The sequence below is a fragment of the Megalopta genalis genome, chromosome 2, assembly GCF_051020955.1.
Source record: "Megalopta genalis isolate 19385.01 chromosome 2, iyMegGena1_principal, whole genome shotgun sequence".
NCBI lineage: Eukaryota > Metazoa > Arthropoda > Insecta > Hymenoptera > Halictidae > Megalopta > Megalopta genalis.
The window spans coordinates 10,127,213-10,147,880 of NC_135014.1; the positions used below are offsets into that span (position 1 = coordinate 10,127,213).

The window sequence follows — 20,668 nt, forward strand, 5'->3', positions numbered from 1 at the left end:
AAACAATCAAATCTCCCTCCATTCCTGTGTTCAGACTGTACCAATCATGGCTTTTTGATTTCATTCTTTGAACGCAATAACGAAACGTTAATTTCATTAATTACGCAACTTACACAACATTACACCTAACAATAAGCACGAGAAAAAATGTAATTGAAATTTTTTAAACGGTATCTTAAATTTCTATTCAACAATGATTTTCTAATGTATCATTTTTTTCAAGTGAGTCATCTACGATCAGCCCTTATCGTTGAATACATTGTCGATGCGTAGCGCGACGAGTGCATATTATTGCCGTATGTGAACGCACGCATAAACGATGTTTGCATACGCGAAATAAAGCGCACAAGAAAACTTAATTGTCGATGGGAGTATTAAATGTCTGCGAAGCCTGTGAATAAGCAACATGAATCGGCATGGTTAGTGTGTACAGTTCTCGTAGTGTGTTCGGTCTACATAAACACGGCGCCATGATGTTCCTGCAACGCCATAATACTGCTATGTATACGACGTTTCGTTCTTTCCATGGATAAATATTTTGTAGTTGAAACTGCACGCGACATACGAAAAGAATAGAGTCTTATCGAACGATTTCGCTGCATCGAAATTATTTCTATGCAGTTTGGTGTCGGTGAGTACGCAAAGAAACTTCCGAATACTTCCTAAAATTCTGTGTGTGTACGTTCTCTGTTAACTACATACATATTACTTATTGCGAATTGTACCCCGACTCTCCGCCACCGAAAGGAGCAAAAGAGATACAGATTGAAAGACAGACGACAGAAGATAAGAAAGAAGAGAGGGAGAGAGAGAGAGAGAGAGAAAGAGAGAGAGAGAGAGAGTAAGAGAGAGAGAGAGGTGGAAAGATTATGAACGCTGCGAGTGGCTATACTGTGTTACAAGAAAATTTACTTAGATGTTTATCGTGTTCGTAGAATTGTTGTTATTAAGAACACGATAAAGTCAAGGTGTGGAATCGATAAATTGACGAATATTTCTCTTCGATCGTGATGGCGAGCGGTTGGCGTCAAGAATGTGGTAACAGTGGGAGATTGTAGTAAAAACAATGCTGGATCGCTAAGTAATTACGTGTAAGTGTGATCAATTTGTTTCTCTTCAACTTTCATCTCGTTTGCATACAACATTCTGAAACGCATATTATTTCTGTTACGTTTCGTGTATATTGCGCGCCGAAGCGCGATAGGTGTATCGAATTTTAGTAACATCTAACCTCACGTGTAACACAATATTTGTTTCGATACTTGACTAGCATTACCGATATCTTTATGAGCTGAATCAAAGAGATTTTCGAAGACACGTAATATGTTCTGTAGAATTTTCTTGTTTTTGCAACGGTAGCGTACGTAGAAGAAATATTTGTGTCAACTATATTAAGAAATTCTAAATTCAGGGAACTTGACAGACTGTCTTGAATTACAGGTTGTTTAGGAACAGGAATACCATAAGAAAAATCATAGATATAGTTTGAATACTACAGTATTTTTAACATGGACGATGAAGAGGGATCCTCGAGCTCTGGACCTATGTCTTCTTTGAATAGTTTATTTTCATTCACTAGTCCCGCTGTAAAAAAGTTGCTCGGCTGGAAGCAGGGTGATGAAGAGGAAAAATGGGCTGAAAAGGCGGTTGATTCGCTGGTAAAAAAATTGAAAAAAAGAAAGGGTGCAATAGAAGAGCTAGAACGTGCCTTGAGTTGTCCCGGTACACCTAGCAAGTGCGTGACAATACCAAGAAGTTTAGATGGTAGGCTACAAGTATCGCATCGTAAGGGTCTGCCACATGTTATTTATTGTCGAGTGTGGAGATGGCCAGATTTACAATCTCACCATGAATTGAAGCCATTAGAATTATGTCAGTATCCTTTCTCTGCAAAACAGAAGGAAGTTTGTATCAATCCCTATCATTATAAAAGAGTGGAGAGTCCGGTACTTCCACCAGTACTGGTGCCAAGACATTCAGAATATCCTCCTGGACATTCTTTGCTACCATTTCACCAGATAGCCGAACCAACAATGCCGCATAATGTATCATATTCTTCCAGTGGATTTAATGCTGGATCCACTGGGGGTGTAAACCCAACTTCGCCTATGTCTTCAGTTGGTTCAGTTCCCAGTCCAGGAAGTACAACATCACCAAATCCACAGAGTCCTTATGGCACCAATGGATTACCAGAAACTCCTCCTCCAGCTTATTCTCCACCCGAAGATGGATCACAACCTGGACAGTCACCACCACCTGATCCAGTAGCAATGGATACAACTGGCTCAGCCGAAGTGGCTCCAGTGTGTTACCAGGAACCACCCTATTGGGCCTCTATCGCTTATTACGAGCTAAACTGCAGAGTGGGAGAAGTTTTTCATTGTCACTCTCACTCTGTAATAGTAGATGGCTTCACAAATCCAAGCAACAATTCTGACCGTTTTTGCCTTGGACAATTATCTAATGTAAATCGGAATTCTACTATCGAGAATACAAGAAGACATATAGGCAAAGGAGTGCATCTATATTATGTAGGTGGCGAAGTATACGCAGAATGTCTTTCCGACTCTGCTATATTCGTGCAATCTAGAAATTGTAATCACCATCACGGATTTCATCCTAGTACAGTTTGTAAGATTCCACCAGGATGTTCATTGAAGATATTTAATAACCAGGAGTTTGCCCAGCTACTTTCGCAAAGTGTGAATCACGGCTTCGAAGCTGTTTACGAGTTAACAAAAATGTGTACTATAAGGTAAACTTCATATCACGATAAAGAGACTCATATTTCAGATGAAATTGGTAACATATATTTTATTATTTTCAGAATGTCCTTTGTTAAAGGATGGGGTGCTGAATACCATCGACAAGATGTCACATCAACTCCTTGTTGGATAGAAGCACATTTACACGGACCATTACAGTGGTTGGATAAAGTGTTAACGCAAATGGGTTCTCCCCATAATGCTATAAGTTCTGTGTCATAATTTGTGCTTTGTGTTTCATTGCTAGGAAAAAAGATATAGTGAAATGTAGAAAGAAACCTGATGATTTGGGAGCAGTTTTTAATATTACATAGTGCTATAGTAATATAGACTGTAAGAGATTTAAGAAAGAATAACGAGAATGGTAAGTGAAACGAAGCTGTCCAAACACGAGACTTGTCTCTTGTCAGCGCAATGGAAAAATAGTTGATAGTATAATACTTATGAAAATAAAGGATTGCAGAAGTCGATAAGTATTGAATGTGATCCTTAGTATGAAAAAATTTCAGAGAACATAGTGTACACAAAAAGAAGTTGTACAACTTTCGGCTGTTACATAGGGAGAGAATTTTAGTAAAAATATAATGTCGTACATATATAAATATAAATATATATATATCTATATTCATATATGTATATATGTATATACATATGTAAGAAATGGGTCTTTGAAATTATTACCCGCGTATATTCCAAAGATTTACTATAAAATAATAAATTAAGAAAGTAGACTGAGGTCAAAATTCAAGTGACACAATTAAACGTTCGTGATTATAGCGCATTTTTATCTTCAAAAAGATCACTAACAGCGCAACGATTTAAAATTCGAAATATTACGCAATGTAACTTTCTGACCTAAAGTAATGCTATTCTTACATATATATATATGTATATATGTATATATATATACATATACATATACATATATACATATATATATGCATTACCGCTCAAATGTTAGTACAGGCTAAATTAAATGTAAATTTTTGTTAAATCTGTGAGCTGTAGAACAGTTAGAATTTTTGATGATTAATTTCGATATAGAAAAATAATGCAAAAGGCCTTTTCTTGACATTACAGATACTAATTTTTAAAATTTTTCTTGCTAAATGTTTCATTAACTATCTTATAGCAGTTCCTATAAAAGCTTTCAGGATCTCAAAGCCTTTTTCTTTCTCTAAATAGTTCCTATATAACATTGATGTGTATTTTTGATCGTTAAAAAACCAAACTTTGTCCACATGCTGTCCATAATTATCCAGTCCTGATGTTTTAATTTGTACACCTCAGTTCTTTAGTACTATCCATTTTTGACTGGCGATACTCGTGAATTATGCTTTTGCAGATTTCAGCTAAGACTGATGAGTCGTCATTGTCACTGCCGATGATAACTTGTATAGTAAAAAATAAATGCTTCGAATATGTTTAAAATAGGGTTAGTGGTTCTATTAAAAGCAGTGATTTTATTGCATAGTATTTGCTTGTAAAATAAAGACAGCAGAGGTGTGTATACTTACTTTTGAGCGGTAGCGTATGTGTATATGAGAAATCATATTTTTCAAATCTATTCGATTAATTCTAATATCTTATTTTATATATGGACAATTGTTGTGAAGATACTTGCTAATGCTGTACCATGAACGCTTTACTAGATTGTTTTGAGATTTACAGTTGAACAAAACAACCGCTACGAAGCAAAAGGAAAGCGATTACCAGTTGTCAGAGATAAAACGCTACAGATTTTCAGCTATGTAACATTTTTAAGGTTTACAGTTTTAAAGAACAGTACGCGTGCTTTCAACGCATCTGATTTATGCCTAAACAAGACTTAGACTATTCAAATTTATTACTATATAGACTGTACTGTAAGTGTAATTAATTTCGATTTTACTAATGCAATTAATATTTCAATATAGACATCAGATGCTGATCTCACGTTGACGTTTGGAAGTTAACTGCATCCGATGACGTATTGGAATATTAACTCCGGTAATGCGTATAAAGGATATTTTTTATGCAACGTTCCCTAACATTCGTGTAATATAAGTCTTTGGATGTAGCCTTATAAGAAAACTAATGTGACAACTAACATAGCGTCATTTACTCGCTACTCGTCCGATTTTGAAAGTACTATAATAAGGGATTATGTAGTGGCCCCCATCTCCCAGCACTTTTCAGATGTATTCGTGAATTCCAAACTACAATGAACGTTGATGTATGTATATACCGTAAAGTATACTGATTATATTGCGTTGCGTGCAATTCAAATGATTGGTATTAAACCTGATGCAAAATGTGGAAATTTGATGAGTAGATTTCTGAAAAGTGCCAAAATCGTCTGTATGTGAACGCTTTTTATTTAAGGCCACGATCAGTTCTATCGAAACTTGAAATCATCGACAAATAACATCCTATTTACTAGAATGACCATAAAGTCTATGTGAAAACTATTTCGTGTAAACAATGTTGAGTATGAGAATTGCATGTCACATACATTCGGTAAAGTGCTAGAAAGGTCATATGAATATTTTCATTGAGATTAAGGCGAAATGAAAATTGTCTGTCATTTTATGTATTCATGATGAGACATTGTGATGTACACATTGCATACACGCACACCAACAACACTTTTCATAGTTTCTGCATTAAGATACACAGGTATTACCGATGAAGCACGAATCTCGACCGAACGTTTATAGACTGCGATACCTGTGACACGTTCATAGACTGCAACATCCAATTTACATACTATATATTCCAATGATCTTCTGGCTTGCCGATCGATTCATTACTATTCAACGAATTACTGTTTCTTTTATGTATATCCTACGTATGTTTCAACGTTAAGTATATAAACGCTATCCAAGAAGAGAACAGAACTGAACTGAAACAAAAGTCACTGCCGCTTGCTATTATTTAGATTTGTCGATGTACCTAGCTGTGATTCTTTGCTACCAAATTTAGCAAATTGCGTGTGGGTAAACAACGATGACTTGAATGCTCTTTATCAAATTGTAACAAATATTTGGATTCAAGAGAGAAAAAGAGAAAGAGAGAGAGAGAAGAACGCGCACGACAATAATTCATCGCTAAAAAAGAGAGGAGACAACCATTTGCACAACGAATAAAAGCCAATTCAGTCACGAGTATCGAGGGTTTCCATTTACCGTTTCTTCGTGATCACCTGCGTGTGAAATCGTTTAGCCTGAACAAACTAAAGAATATTTTTCATACCGATCTACAATGTAATTGGTGTTGAAGTTTCTACTTTTCTTTTTCTTTTCTATTTTTTTCTTTTGAATCAATGTATATCGAATTTTAAACGTTGTTTAGGTATATCGAGCTTGTCGCACACGTAACGAGCACAAAGCTTTGTCGCAAGTTGTATGTATAAATAGTTACATATGTAATACCTATACTTAGAGCTTTTACTCTTCGTTGGTATCGTTTCTTGATTTCTTTGTTAATGGAAGCACCGTGCGTCACGATTCCCGTTTCCAAATCGCCTGACGCAGCCTTAATTGCATACAGTTTTTCCGACTGCTAATTAAGAGAAAGCCTAGTTAACATTACACCGTAATTGTATATAGGATGTTTAATTTAACTTGACCGTGTACGAAATATTGTCAGAAGCAACGTTCTCAATTAAACAGATGTACAGGTTTCACCGGTTCTCGTCCAATTAGAAGTACACGTGTTAATAATAATAGTATTTTGTAACATGATTTTGTGCCGGTCATGATAAATGTAACATGCTGTTCGATTGAGTAAGTGCCGTCTAAGTTTCGTGCCTTGGATGCCTTTTATATTCTATACATGCCTTATAGATATACATAAATATTATTAGAAAATTAAGCGTTACTGTACATCTAACCAGACTCGGTGCATCGTTTACAATGTTTGTACTGAAAACAGTATTAACAATTGATTGCAAACAAGAAAAACGTACAAATACTTTTCTCGCTATGCATAGATTCTATTTAAAGTGAATAATGACAATTTGAAACGATCTAGCCTACGATAAACTTAAACATAATATTAATTCGCATAATATATGATATATAAAGAAGATATAAGAAGTTTTAGATGCAACGTGTGAAACAAGATGACGAATTTAAACGTTTGAATTTTGAACGTTTCGCGCCACTCTCTGCGCAGACTCTGTTGTTCGCTTGCGGTCCTATGAATTTTAGACGTATTATTGTGCGCGTCGCAAATTAATAAGAGTTAATTGTATCTCGGAAACGTATATCCACGAAAAACACAGACGTATGTGAAATGATTGGGAACAGGCGATTTGAAAAGGGGATACGTGATCGTTCTAGATGTGAGTCAATGTAAATAAATCATTTTTTTTTAGCTGTATAAAAAGAGGAACAAGTACATCTTCAGAATCCATTCCACGTTATCATTTAAAGCCGATAGCCGCGAGAGTTTTCTCTTCGCCAACTAACTTTGCGTTTCTCGGGATGCCAGTGTCACTCTGTAATTGCTCTAGATAAGAAACCGTGGTTATCTGTCGCGAGGCGAGCCACGGTATCGCGTGACGTGGTTTTTATTGTAAAATCGTCAGGATTATCAGCGGAGGATCTACCGTGAATTGTCTACAACCGTGTGTTACGCTAACTCGTCGATGAATCTTTGCCAGATTGATGCTCCTTCGCAAGTCAGCGTAACATATCGGAAGCGCTTCCGGTGTGCAGCATGACGAAAATGACAATTACAACATAAAATGATCACATTGTTTTGCACGATCGGTGATCTACGTCAGGGCAGGTGCAGTTTCGCGAAGCAATGGGTGTCACAATATGGTATGACTTTATTATCGTTATAAGATTACGAGAATCGTTGAACTCGATGCTCTTCGAATACGTTAGAATATGTTTTAAAGGTTAGCTCTTTGTTTCCCACGACTGTCACACGAGACGACGAAAGGTCGGCAACACTACGAAATCTTCATTTATGTGCTACTGTATCTGCATTTCTGGTAATCACAGTGTTGTGCAGCTACCGAATATAAATAAAAACTATTTCCTATCTGTGTATCTATGTGCAACGAAACACGATTGTCGTTATTACTCGTTCAATCCCTGTGTTTCTTTTCGTTATCATTCATTTTTGTGTGCGTTTTGTTTCAGTAACGTCGAAATAGAACTAGAAGATTAAGCTATTAGCATCGAAATCATCTGGCAGTTAACAGTTTGAATTGCGACGAAATTACCACGCTTTCCCCCGAACGCTTTCATTGGTCGTCGCGCCCTCTAAGGTCAACGGTTTATTTGCCGCGCAAACATAATAGGATACTCTAGTTTCAAAACATTAACGTACGTCTCGTCATTGTGCTCGGACGCTGATATAATCGCAGTTATGGTGTTTTGTACTGTACGCGTGATCGTGTGCTGAACGGAACATGAATGACAGCAGCATGGTGAGTCTTGATCAGCATTATTAGCATGAAAGAATTAGAAAATATGTTCATTTAATTGACATTGACCCGACGTCACGTACGCCTTGAAATTTACGACCACGTGTACTTGAACCGTGAAGAACTGTGACAAATTTTACAATTCAAATGTTTCTGTGCCGCTTAGAAATGATTTCGTGTCATGAATGTTTTGCAATTAATGTTAACGGCGTCTTCGAAAGTACTTCTCTTGGACTTTTAACCTCGCAATGATGACCTGGAATCTCCTATGAGCTATCTCCCATTTCTGTAGAAATAGGCTGCTTTATGACAAGATAATCGCAAAGATGCCTCATCTTCTTTCGAACTTTCTTTACGCGAAATTTTAGTACATTTCTGAGGGAACAGGTTATCGTAAAATTAAATGGTCTTTCACGCAAAGCCGGGAATGCTTTTGAAAATTTTGGCGGTAAATAACCCATTGTATTTAATTATTTTCGACTGACATTATTCTACGGTTTGCAAGATATTACAAGCTCTTCAAAGAAGAATCGATCAACGATCGACAGGAGCGAACATCAAGTTTGTACCCGAGTAAGATTCTCTTAAACGTTCTGCAAGACCTATTTTATTACATTCCATCGCGTCTCTGCAGGATAAAATGCTGAAATGAAGATTCCTAGTTCGTACATAGTGGCATGGACGTAGCCGAAGCCTGGAAACTTTTACAGAAACAGGCCACTTCACGTAGCAAGTTCTCTGGACATTTCGCCAAAAGGACCGCCATTTTTCCGGAAGTGCCATTTAGAAGACAATTCTTCAGGCCGCTCAAAGTAAGCGCGAGAAAGTTCGAAAATGATCGCAATGCGACGTTTTCGTATCAAGTTCGTGGTAGTAACTGTTAATTATTTTTAACAAAATGTCAAACTTCCAACAACGATTGACACTCTTTTTGCATTTAATGAATTAGATCATTTCATTTGATTGTAACGTTGGTGGAACAATTTTCTACATGAAGTATATGAATTGTTATAAAGATAGATGTTTGGTTTGCTCGATGACCTGATTTCTGTCAGGGATGTACTCGGCTACATGTAGAAATTGAATGGAACTGTTAACTTTCCTAAAACAACTTGTAAATCTTTTCTGTTCCAAATTGACTTTGTAACTCTGAACTATGTTGCAAGAACCTTTAGCTTGCCACAGCTTTGAAGAAATAAGAATTACGTGGAACAGAAGTTTCAATTGCACGTTGCAACAGTTCTTGGAACAAAAGGGATCGTAAAATCGTAAACAACCGACTGGAAATTGTAACAGTTTCATGCGATCCCCGATTAGGGACTGTGAAGAGGGTGGTGGAGGGTGCTATAGAGGAGACAGTTAGCTATACTTTCGGAATGATTTTCGGCGGTTTGTGATTCCCGTCTTCGACAACGGAAGAGAGCACTGTCTCCGTCACCGGCGATTCCCACCCCCTTCTCCGTTCTGCGGGCAAGCGACGCCTCCGCACGGCGCCGATCAATAACGTCGTTCTCGGCGACGCCGGCGTCGGGAGGCGTCGCTGCGTGGAGGTGCCTCGCATCCGCAAGCGATCGACGTGTCCGCGGCGACGAATGTTGTAGACGTCCGCGTACGAAAAGGAGGCGTTTGTCGCGCGGGCTGCAAAACCGTCTGGGAATGCGAGCGTCGCCTCGTCCGCCGCTGTTCACTGAAACGCGACTGATGTCAAGAGGCCAGAATCGTCGCGGCTGCCACTGGAATCCGAGTGTTTCGGCCTGGGGAGATCTCTAGGACCCACCCACGACCGACGCGATGGCCAAAGTGAGTTCTGGTCGAAGTTAATACCTAGCCGATTGGGAATTGTACTAGCGCAGCGCTCGCGACCGAGCCGGATCGCCTCGTTAAGCGATAGGATGAATATGTGTGCAACTGTGAGAACGCGGTATCTTTGCTCTGTCAACAACTGTTGCTGGATTCCTCGAAAGCATCCCCTAACTTCACGATCGGCTCGGTCCAACTCGGCGAAACTGCTCGAACGGGTTGATAGAGGATTGATAGAATGAGATCGGTCGGTTGATTGTGTACGCGGATGGTAGTCGAGACCTGTTTCGGCAGGAAAAGTACTTTCGCGCCGTCATGATCAGCCGGACTCGCTGCGACACACGGTTGAACCGATGGAGGGCCACAGGGGTGGACATCGCGATACTTGCACGACGGTGCTATAGTCTGTTTTTGCGGAGCAAGAGTCGCGATAGCCAAACTCGCTGTAGTCCTCGGAAACGCAAGATCAGGTTCAACTAGATGAAAGAATGTTGTAAAATCGAAATGGTAGTAAAGAGATGCGAACGCGAGCCAGTTTAATAGACTGAAACGATAGGGTTAAATAACTTTAGAGATGAACAGCTATAGCGAATCTTTTTTCGAAGAAGTATAGGGAGAACTTTAAACGTTGAATGAACTTTGAAAGAAACTTGAACGTTAGGGAAACGTTATAGGGTTCCGTTCATTGATTAGATTGTTGTTGGTCGTTGAACGTGCCCCAGGGCAAATGAATGTATAAATACACAGGTCACGGTACACGTGTAATTAATGCTCTCTAATTTTAGTGATTGACGGAAAAGAAAGAGAGAGAGAGAGAGATAGAGAGAGAGAACGAGGTCAGACACGGTCTTATCGAAAGGTCCGAATTCGAGGGCCGCTTAATTTAAGTGTACGCGGTCTGGAACGTCGGAGTAAGAGTCTCGATAGTCGGTCGGCCACGGAACGCGTGAAAACTGTAAACACTTATTTACTAGCAGTGGTGCAGAAACTGTGACGAGATCTGATACCGGGCGTTTATTTGTGCGTTTAAGAAATTTCCTAGCAGTAACCTATTTATAAATGAAACATGTTTATCTTGATCGCGATGCGTACCGATTCGCGTGAACGTCGGGCAAAGGAACCGACCCGACCGTTTTCCCGTTTTTCCAACGGATCGATCTCGTCTGGAGTCGATTCCGGAACGATGCGGGGTGTTCCTGTGTCACGTCCAACCCGATGCACGTACGTTTGTGTCAGCTAGGACGCGGGTTTCCGTGATCGATGTACGGTCGTACGTGCCTCGTATGGTCAACGCACGCTCGATTTTCGTCGGCTGTCTGACCTGGAACGCGTCGCGGAAGTCACGGCGAAGATAAACGAACAAAACGCCGAAGATAAGCAAACCGGCCGCCGAAGATGAACGATCGAAAAGGCCGGAGGGTGAAATCGCGTTTGACCATCAGTCCCGCGGAATTTTTCGGGCATTTTATGGTCATTGCGTTTTAATTATTACCGCGTCGAGTTTACCTCTGGTCGAAGTTATTCGGTCACTCTGGTCTAAGAATAGAAACATAGTTTGACAAGTTCTAGAGACCCGTCCTAGAACATCTCGGTACACTCCTAGAAGACACCGGCGAATATCGTGTTTACGCGAAATGGTACGATTTGCAACGAATTCGGCGTAGCTTGTTGATATTATATGAAACAGGATATGGCGCCGAGCACAAAAAAAACGTAAGGCCGTAACGTTCTCACGAGCGACGCGTAAACGCCGCCCTGTAACGATTTCCCTCCGAATCGTGAATTTTTAAACGTCATCGGGGTAATAATAGGCTGCGTTAGAACGTAGAGCACGGCGAAGCGCGCGACTGACAACCTGCCGAGCGCGAAAAGACACGCGAGCAGCTTGTAAAGACGACTGACCCATTCCCCGTTAGTCCGAGGTGGTTTCCTCGTGAAATTTTCACCGTGTTTAACGGTCCACCGGGGACGTGCTCGTACGAACCGGCACACGCGTGCGAATTCGCTAACTAAGGAATCGCGGGAGCGCCGTTCGCGACAACAATGCGTTTCCCCGAATCTGTCTAATTAGTCGACCCTCGTCGCTCGCGTTCGCCAACATAATTTACAAGTTGTCGCACGGTCAGGTGGTCCACCCTGTATATAATAGTTGGCACGAAAACACGGCGAATCGCGGCCAGCTGTATTATATTTCTGTCCGGTGTGCGTCGGTTATGCTCACGGACGCTATCGGGGTGGTTGAACCGATAACGATCATCCAGACGTTTTTATTCTCCGGCGCGGATCTCTCTCGCATCGGAGGACCATGCTCGCGGACCGATCCATGCTTGAACAGCTGGATCAATAACGCGAAAGCGGAAACGAACGCCGGCCACCGAAGAGAACGATACACCCGCTGCTCGCGTTTAATTACAAGGACGTTCGTGTTCGATCGTCTTTCGATTTTCGTGCTCTATGCACACGCTATTAACGAAGTTACGTATGCGGTCGCCGTTATCAAAGTTCTTCAGCCCGGCAATTCGAATTTTAATTAGATTGTTCGAAAATTCTTTTCGTTGAAATTTCATTACTTCTCAAACTTTCACTAACGTAATCGAGTCTCTCGGTTGCTCGCAAAATTATTCCGAAACGATGATTATTATTTTACCAAACAATTCTGAGAAAAGAAACAAGCTCTTGTGGCAACCTGATGTTTAACTCTCGAAAGTGTTTCAGTATTCTTTACGCTGCTCTGTGATGTATTAGGTCTTTTCCGCCGAATGTAATTGCTGCGTGACCGAAAGCGATTCTAGAAAATTCCTAACACCTTCTGCGATATGTACGCTTGCCATCGCGTTAATCTAGCTCGTCGTTAGCCCGTAGTCTCTCACGACCCTAAGACAATTTTCAAGTTGCTTCAACTTCTCTTCTTAAGTTGTATTCTTAAGTTATATGCCAAGAGTGATTATTTCATAGTCCGAGTAAACGCGACACCAGCAAGGGTGAAACATCGACTGGCTGGCGACGATGCTCCATGAAAGTTGGTCGAAAGCGGATTTAGAGGTGCCGTCGCACGTTCCCAGGCGCAATGGTATCGTTTCTGACGTAATCGCGAAAGGCGCTGCAAGTGCGAGAATTTTTGCTGCAACGGAGACTATCTCTGGGAGCCGCGCGAAAGAGCTTCAGCACACGAGCGCATAGGTGTCTGTGCGTACATGCATTCGCACACGCGGACCGTCTTATTGAAAAACGCAGCGACTCGGCCAGTCGGGGCACGTCGAGGCTAGGGAGAGGCTTGTCAAGGTCCCCGGGGATTTTTACAAGGCGGGAAGTAGGAACGGATGCGTATAAAGGTCGACGAGGACCGGTCGCGTAGCTACAGAACGAATTCGATCCGAAAATCGATAAACCCGGCGGGAACAAAGGGATCGGTTAACTGTGAAACAGCGTCGCGCCGTTGAAATTCAGGAGAACGTTCGTCGCAGATTATGTCATCGTCCGTTGCGAATTTCACGGTGAAACCGACCATCATCGGACTCGTCGTGTTAATAACGCAGAAACGCTATCAATTACTCTTCTTAATTTCGCCGAGGAGAGGGGGGAGGGGAAGAACAGTTGTGCATTCTGTTTGCGAATGGCTCTTAGCACGATCTCTATCTCGAACCTGATTAAGTCCGGCGAGCAGAAGTTTCGCGCGTCGACAACAGGGCCGGCGAGAGGCGAAAGGTTAAAGAGTAGCGTTTAGCGAATTATTCAGGAAACGTAACCGGGATCTACGGACATGGAAAGTTTCGAGGATCGTAAACGATGCATAAGGGACCATTCATTCTTCGCGAGAACTAATCGAAGCGCGGCTAATCGATCGACGGTCGCTAGTACTACCACGCGTCGCTCTTAGTTCCGTTGTTGGTAGCGTCTCAAGGTCGCTCGAGTTTTCAACGATGTCTTCCACCGTCGGGGAACCGTTCCAGCGAAAGTTTCGGTTTAGATCGAACGTGTTTCGAGTAGTATTCCTCTTCCAATGTGGCCGGCGCTCCACTCTCGCTCCCACTTTCTACTAAGCCGTCGAAAATCGATTTCGATCTCCGTCCAAAGAACACGTCCGCAATCATGGAAACCGAAAGAAATAGAAAGGAAACTGAAACGCGCGGCTCTTTGTTCCCGGGGTGAACGACATCCAGGGAGATGGGCATGCAAGGCTTAATCGAATTATACTCTTCGGCTGTCTCTCTCTCTCTTCCTCTCTCTCTCTCTCTCTCTCTCTCTCTTCCTCTCTCTCTCTCTCTCTCTCTCTCTCTCTCTCTCTCTCTCTCCTTCGTTTCTATTATTCGACTTCCGAATCGGCGTTACGCTGAAATTGCCTCCGCGTACGTTCACGGATCTTCGAATTGTTCCGCGTGCCACTAAAAATTCTGCTAACGATAAAGAAGCATCGTTTGATCGTAGCTCGAATTCAAGCGTATCCTAATTTATCTACTGTTCCAAATTGCAAACACCGACGAGTTGTCTCTGCTGTTAGGAAGTGGCGACAGAAAGTTCCTCGTTGTTGCTTCGACGCTGCCGACACGGCTTCACACTTTCAGAAAATGCCATGAGGAAAGTCTTCGCCGCTTCTGTTCGGTGCGTAAAAGTGCCAGGATTCGCTCGTTGCGTGCGTTTACTGTCGGCGTTTATAGCAGGGCCTATTCAATTGAAATTTCTGCTGACGCGAGCTTTGAATACCCCGGATGTTGTGCATTTATGACGAGACCTGGTACAGTTTGGAACAGCAAGGAAAAAAGAATTTAAAAGCGTCGTTTAGTTATCCGAAGCAATTTCTATGTATACATCTGTTATTGCTTGCAGACAATTTTCATTTCGCTTTAAGATCTGTAATCAGGTTGGATCAATTATAACAGATAGAATAAAATAATTAAAGACCGTGGATCCTTGTGCAAAATCAAAATTGCATCGATGAAAAGACACCGGTTCGATGAGAATGTATTTATTCCGTTAGTTATTTTAAGAAGTTTAGAGTAACATAGCAGTACTTTTAACATAATGAGAAGAATGCGACTACGGAGAATGACTCTCTAGTAAAGTAAATGGCACCGTAGACTGCCGGTATTGTGAATTTATAACAAGTTGGCGCAATCTGATATAAGAATTAAAAGAACGTAATAACATTGATTAGATCTGTAACGACCAGTGTGCAGAATTCACGATTGTTCTCTGATGAAGTAAATGGGCACCGATGCTGCTTTTAAAGCAACTTGTTATTGTTCCATTGTACGGCAGAGAGTGAGAGAGGGAGAAAGAGAGAGAGTGAGACTGAAACAATTAAACAGTATCGATGTAACATTAAGTGTGCGGCGACAATGCGACTTCGGTATAATTCTTCGAACGAGCAAATGGCACCGATATCAACTTGTACGCGGTTTCCCGGTGCATAAAGATCAGCGATCAATTAAAGAATCGATGTCACACACAGTGTCCAGCACCTGCGCATATGTACGCGAGGGAACGGTCATCGCACAAAACGAATCCCGCGATGACGTTGACCGCTCTCTCGCTCGTGCTCCCCGCCTGTGCGTGTTGCGTACGGATTCACGGGCCGGTGAATGCAGAAGCCGTGCGTTTTCCGAAGAATAGTAATCGTTGTTGCGGAGTGTCCGTGGCGACGCGCGTTGTTCGTGGCAGAGGGAGCGTTCGCTGCGTGCGTCGCTTCGTTGTCGCTCGGCTATAGTAAACGTGGTCTCGCGGATCCTCGGTGGCATAGGTGGGCACACACCGAGAGGATCACAGAGCGAATCCGGAACGTTTCATTGTCGTGCACGCGGCGGGCGCATCGCGATCGCGCGCTATCGATCCGCTCGCAGTCAGTCGCGAGTCGCGGTTTCGAAGCACCGTTCCCGGCGAACCGCGGCACGAAAATCCGCTCTCCGGATACCCGCGGGATCCCCTAGGATCCGCCTAGGATTGACGAACCCCGTAGGATCGAGGAACGGGGTGAATCCACACCGGCTGACTCACGAGTGCGAATTTATTAATAGTCGAAGCGGACCAGAGTTTCCGCGCCGCGCGTACCGCTGCCGTGTCCCGGGGATCGAATTATGACCGATGGATTACACGCCAAGCTAGCCTGACCCGCCAGGAACGGCCACGGTGAGAGATTGTCCGCGTTCTCGCTTTTGTTTTCGCCGACCGAACGATCCCGTTTCCCGGTCGATTCGCGATTGTGAACGGTTACGCAAGCTACTATCATCGCACCCGCGCCGCGGTTAGGCGAATGCTGCCTCTACCATTAGATTTATTTAATGTCTATAGGGACCTTCGCGTCGTAATCTTATCGAGACCTGTTCGAACCGCGAAACCTGACCTCGCTGGTTCGACGACGATCGATTTGTTTAGCGATACTGGATCGCAGGTGCGTCCGGAACCCGGTTTCCGAATATACTATACGTCGTCGCGTTCTGTGAAATTAATGTAAATCATGTGCGCGTTACTTAGTTAGAGTCGTAGGCACGTGGCTAAATTATCGAGAATTCCGCTTGACTCGTTTCTACGTTTCAAATAGCGTTTATGTATATCCTATTGCGTTCAATCATTTGTTTTGGTGATTGTAATCGGTCGAAGTCGGACGTCATGTAAACAGAACGCGATCGTTCATGACCCGACAAATTGTTTATTACTCCGCCGGATTCCCCAATGTCGTGCGACTTCTGCGTGCGCACAATATCCACGGGTGATTCAAGGGAGAATTTGAACAGTCCGGTGGAACGACAGTTTGTGTGTGCCTCGCGAAGAAACAAGTTGCTGCGGGAACGTCTGTCGTCGTGGTTGCACGAAAATCTAGTGGAAACGAGTCGGTGTTGAATATCGCGAGGCGGCCTTCGGCGTGGATACTTGTTGATATCGGTGAGGAATGTTTAGTATAATCCGCGGCGACGATAATATTCGGTCGTGGCTGTGAAACGGTCGTCGGAGCACTATTGGGAAAAACGTATGCGTTTTATCGTAATGAAGTTACGTAAATCCGCCGATGGAAAGATCCATCGGTCCTTGTCGATCGTTCGATTATAGATTAAGTCCGGACTCGGGTAACAGGCTTCGCTTTTAATTCCACAGTCCCGCGAGGTCTCAATGGGCCGTGACACTCGCGGAAGAAATTGCAAATCGGTCGGTAGTTAATCGCGTCGATTATAATTACGAGAATTATGCGGCCAGGATCGTAACCGTGCCGTTACGTGTCCTGCTCGCTTACGTGGACGCGCATTGTCGGCTCGCGTAAATTGCGGATCGACGTCGGCAGCCTTGGTTCGACGAGAAGACCTCTTGGTTGTGAACGGTTTCGGGAAACATTTCCTCCTCCGGCATCGTGGACGTCCTCCCGTTGTGGACGGCCCTGGTGTTTGCACGCTCGCAGACGGTGAAAAACATTTCCGTGCTTCGAAGGTCTACCGAAATCGCTAAACGCGTGTGCAAACGGACGATCCTTGGATACAACGGCGGCTCGCGTCATTGCGAAATTATATTTGCGATCCGTCGCAACCGATTTTCGTGAAACTTTCGGACGGAAATCCGCGGAAACGCGTCCCTTCGTTTCGCTGCTGTAAATCGTCTAGCAAATTTTTTTCCCGGTCGAATCAATCGTGAATTTGAAGATGGAAGCTTTCTCTATCCGATGAATCCTTGTATCTTCACCGACGATTTTTCTTTGACCGTTTTATCGAACTTCCAACCAAAGGCGTACCGCCATCTTTACGCTGCTCGTACGATCGAACTTTTGTGCCTCGTTAAAGTCCGACAATTCGGCCGAAAAAAAATCGTACATCGATGTCTATGGTGTCGTTCGAAAGGGGAGACTTTGATCTTTGAACCGCGGTGTCGATTTTAACGACCGGAAAAAATTGGACGGCGGTTCGCGAGAGGTGTACCGTTCGCGAACGACGCCGCGAACCGCTCGCGGCTCTGTAATTTACGATCGAGCCGTTTAGAAAGTCTTTCTAGTTTTAGAAAGCGTTTCGCGGGGGGGCTTTTTATCAATTTGAAACGTCGGTTTCGCTGATCGGGAACGCGAGACGACGACGACGATTGAATGCGGGCACACGGATTCACGGCCCGCAGCGACGAAAGACGAACGTAATCGGATTACGAGAGCGGTTTTCCGCGCGCCGCCGCCGTCAGCCACAATGCCGAGCATTGTAACACGGTGCAGAGAACCGTGGTCGGCACTCGTGTACGGATTCAAGGATCCGCCGTGATTCCGTTAGGCCGCGTTAAAAAACGAGCGTAGACGCCGGCACCGACGGCAGCGACGAACGTGCGCCAGCAATTAACACAGTTGCCTTGTCTCGCGTGGAAACGGATAAACGAGAGAAGCGGATAGCAAAGAGAGTAGGCGGCTTGAATTGCCGCGAATTAAGGCCTAATGGAATCAAGTTATGGCCTTTGCCCGGCGACGTCCCCTGTCGATTCTGGACGCCGACTTTGCTTCGCGAATTTAGGCCAAGAAGAACCGCGGAGGCTGCCTCTCTGATCGCAGTTCTCGTCGATCAGTCTCCGGAGGGGAGACATTCGTCTTCAGGTTCGCAGCGATCGGCAGGCTAATTAATCTTTATGCGAAACAAAAGTGCTTTGCATCGATCCCAAGGGCCGTATTTACATTTAATTCTCTCTTCAATCGTTTCAATTTATTAATAATAGTACAATTATATGAACTCGGCTATTGTTTAAAATTTCAGCAAAGTCTGCAGTCTCTGGTTCCGCAAGCCGTCGTTCGCACAGTGCAGCTGCTACCTGCTCGGTGATTTTAGTGTCACTTTGGAGGCCCTTCGGTCATTTATATTTATGACGCGCAGTTAAATGGTCAGGTGCACGCTAATTTTAAAGGCCGCCGTGATTGCAAGGTGGAGTAAACGATCTGCTCGGGAACGGCTGGAACTCGTCATAAAGGAGCCGGACATCTGTCAACCGTGTATCGCAGGCGCTGACCACCGTAGCATCGGGAATCAAAGAATTTCGGATTTCTTTATTATACTCGGAGGCGGAACGGTGCCGTTTAAAATTTAAAGGTCTCTGGAAACATTGGCCGTTGAACGTGCGAAGCGTTCGCAAGCGGATTGTGGAACCAGAGCAAACGAAAATTCGCTGGCCGATCGCGCTATCGTCTGCAATATTAACGCGACAGCATCGGCTCCGTCGATGCCCGACGACCCTGACATTTCCTTAGATCGATAACGAGCATTCCGCGGCTATCGATTGATTCGAATGCAATTTCTTCCGCCGCGAAACAACGCCGAGAAAATTCTTCAGCCGCTTCTCGAGTGGCCGGCGGTGCGTGGGCGGGACGCCGGCTGACCTGTGTCAAACGGATTATGTTCGCGCCGCGCGCATAGTTTCACAGCGAACGATTAGACTGCGGATTTTATGTATGTATGATAAAGTGGATTGAATGGAATGTATCGGACATTGTAAATTTTAACCGCCCGGTTTCGGTCTTGCGAATGAAATTTGATACTCTGAGAATTTCATTTTTATTCTGTTAATTTCGTCGCTTGTCGATTCTCCGCATTCGCGAAGAAAAACGACTTGCTCGAACGTACAGTCGGATTTGAGACACGTCTCATTGTTTACGGTGCCAATTATTTCGGAGACGTGTGAAAAAGAACGCCGCGACGAACTATGTATTCCGTTGCGCATAATAATCGAAACGAGATCACAAGGTCCGAAACACCTGTGTGTAAAGAGTGCGACGAGTGCGCTCATTGTTCAAAGTACAATGTGCAACTGTGCTCCGCGAAGGACGGGCGCGTTTCTCGCGATTAGACAGCGGATTTTATGCGCTTGCGACACGCTCGCCTGTCCGAACGAGCCCGGGAACATCGATCCAGTTTCGTGAGATTTTCAATCGACAACTCGACACAACCGAACAACCATGCCTTGAACCGGAACAACTATTTCAGTTCTACGTAAAGTTCCGCAGTCTCGACACAATCTTATTCGTCGGCGAAGAATATTACAATGTTATTACCGGGGGTACTGTGATCGTCTAACAGTCTGGCTGTAGTAAATTGGCCAACCTAGGCAACGGTCCAAACTCTTGTCCGTGCGAGTGTGATCTTTTTTTCCGCAACGGCGTGAACCCTGCAATGAGATCGTGGGATCTCTCGTAACTCGCGCGAGCTTTTTAAATGTAAACAAATTTGATAACGCAGACGTTATTTCGAAACCTGATAGTAACACTTTCTAGTCACCGGTCGAATGCAAAGGGTTAACAGGGGAGGGGGAAGCCATTGCGACGATGATGTTTGACCGGGTTCGAGGTTGTCGATCGGTCGTCGTCAGCGGTCCGCAGGCAAGCAGGTGCGAAACGGCAACGTTTGTCGTCGGAATGGTTGCGAAGGGTCTCCTTGTTACGCGTGTTCTTACTTCGCGAAAAAAAAAACGGACAGCGAGAAAGAGCGAGCGAGGAAGCAAGCTCACGATGGCGCGTCGTTTAAAGGTAGCGACGAGAAGTCAGGCTGGCTAAAATTAAGTTAGCCGACTACCAGAGAGACACTTCTGATTCACCTCGGGCCGAAGGGTTTTATTTGGAGATGGGCCAAGGGCAACGGACTCTTCTCGCGGATTTACGGGTCAAGCGTTGCGCTTCGACCTTGAAAAGAAAAAAGCAAACCGCTTTTTAACTAGCGAGCATTCTGCGGGAGGGATCCGACGA

General features: G+C 43.7%; 2 protein-coding genes across 6 annotated transcripts in view; both read left to right on the forward strand.

Moving 5' to 3' along the window:
* Positions 1–123: 123 nt before the first annotated feature.
* On the forward strand, positions 124–7,826 carry Mad (mothers against decapentaplegic homolog 1). Its single transcript, XM_076518303.1, has 3 exons — positions 124–1,091; positions 1,441–2,755; positions 2,828–7,826. The coding sequence occupies exons 2-3, from the start codon at positions 1,509–1,511 to the stop codon at positions 2,985–2,987; spliced, it is 1,407 nt and encodes a 468-aa protein (XP_076374418.1). The 5' UTR covers positions 124–1,091; positions 1,441–1,508; the 3' UTR covers positions 2,988–7,826.
* toc (toucan) overlaps positions 7,436–20,668 on the forward strand; it is a 34,025-nt gene continuing 20,792 nt past the window's right edge. The window contains exons 1-3 of one of the 5 annotated variants that reach the window (XM_076518301.1): positions 7,436–7,576; positions 7,904–8,193; positions 8,825–9,002. In XM_076518301.1, coding sequence (XP_076374416.1) covers positions 8,868–9,002 — 135 coding nt within the window. In that variant the 5' untranslated portion in view covers positions 7,436–7,576; positions 7,904–8,193; positions 8,825–8,867. Of the gene's footprint in view, positions 7,577–7,903; positions 8,194–8,824; positions 9,003–9,725; positions 9,991–20,668 lie in introns of those variants that run through there. The other 4 variants (XM_076518300.1, XM_033481028.2, XM_033481032.2 and 1 more) reach the window with 4 other exon arrangements.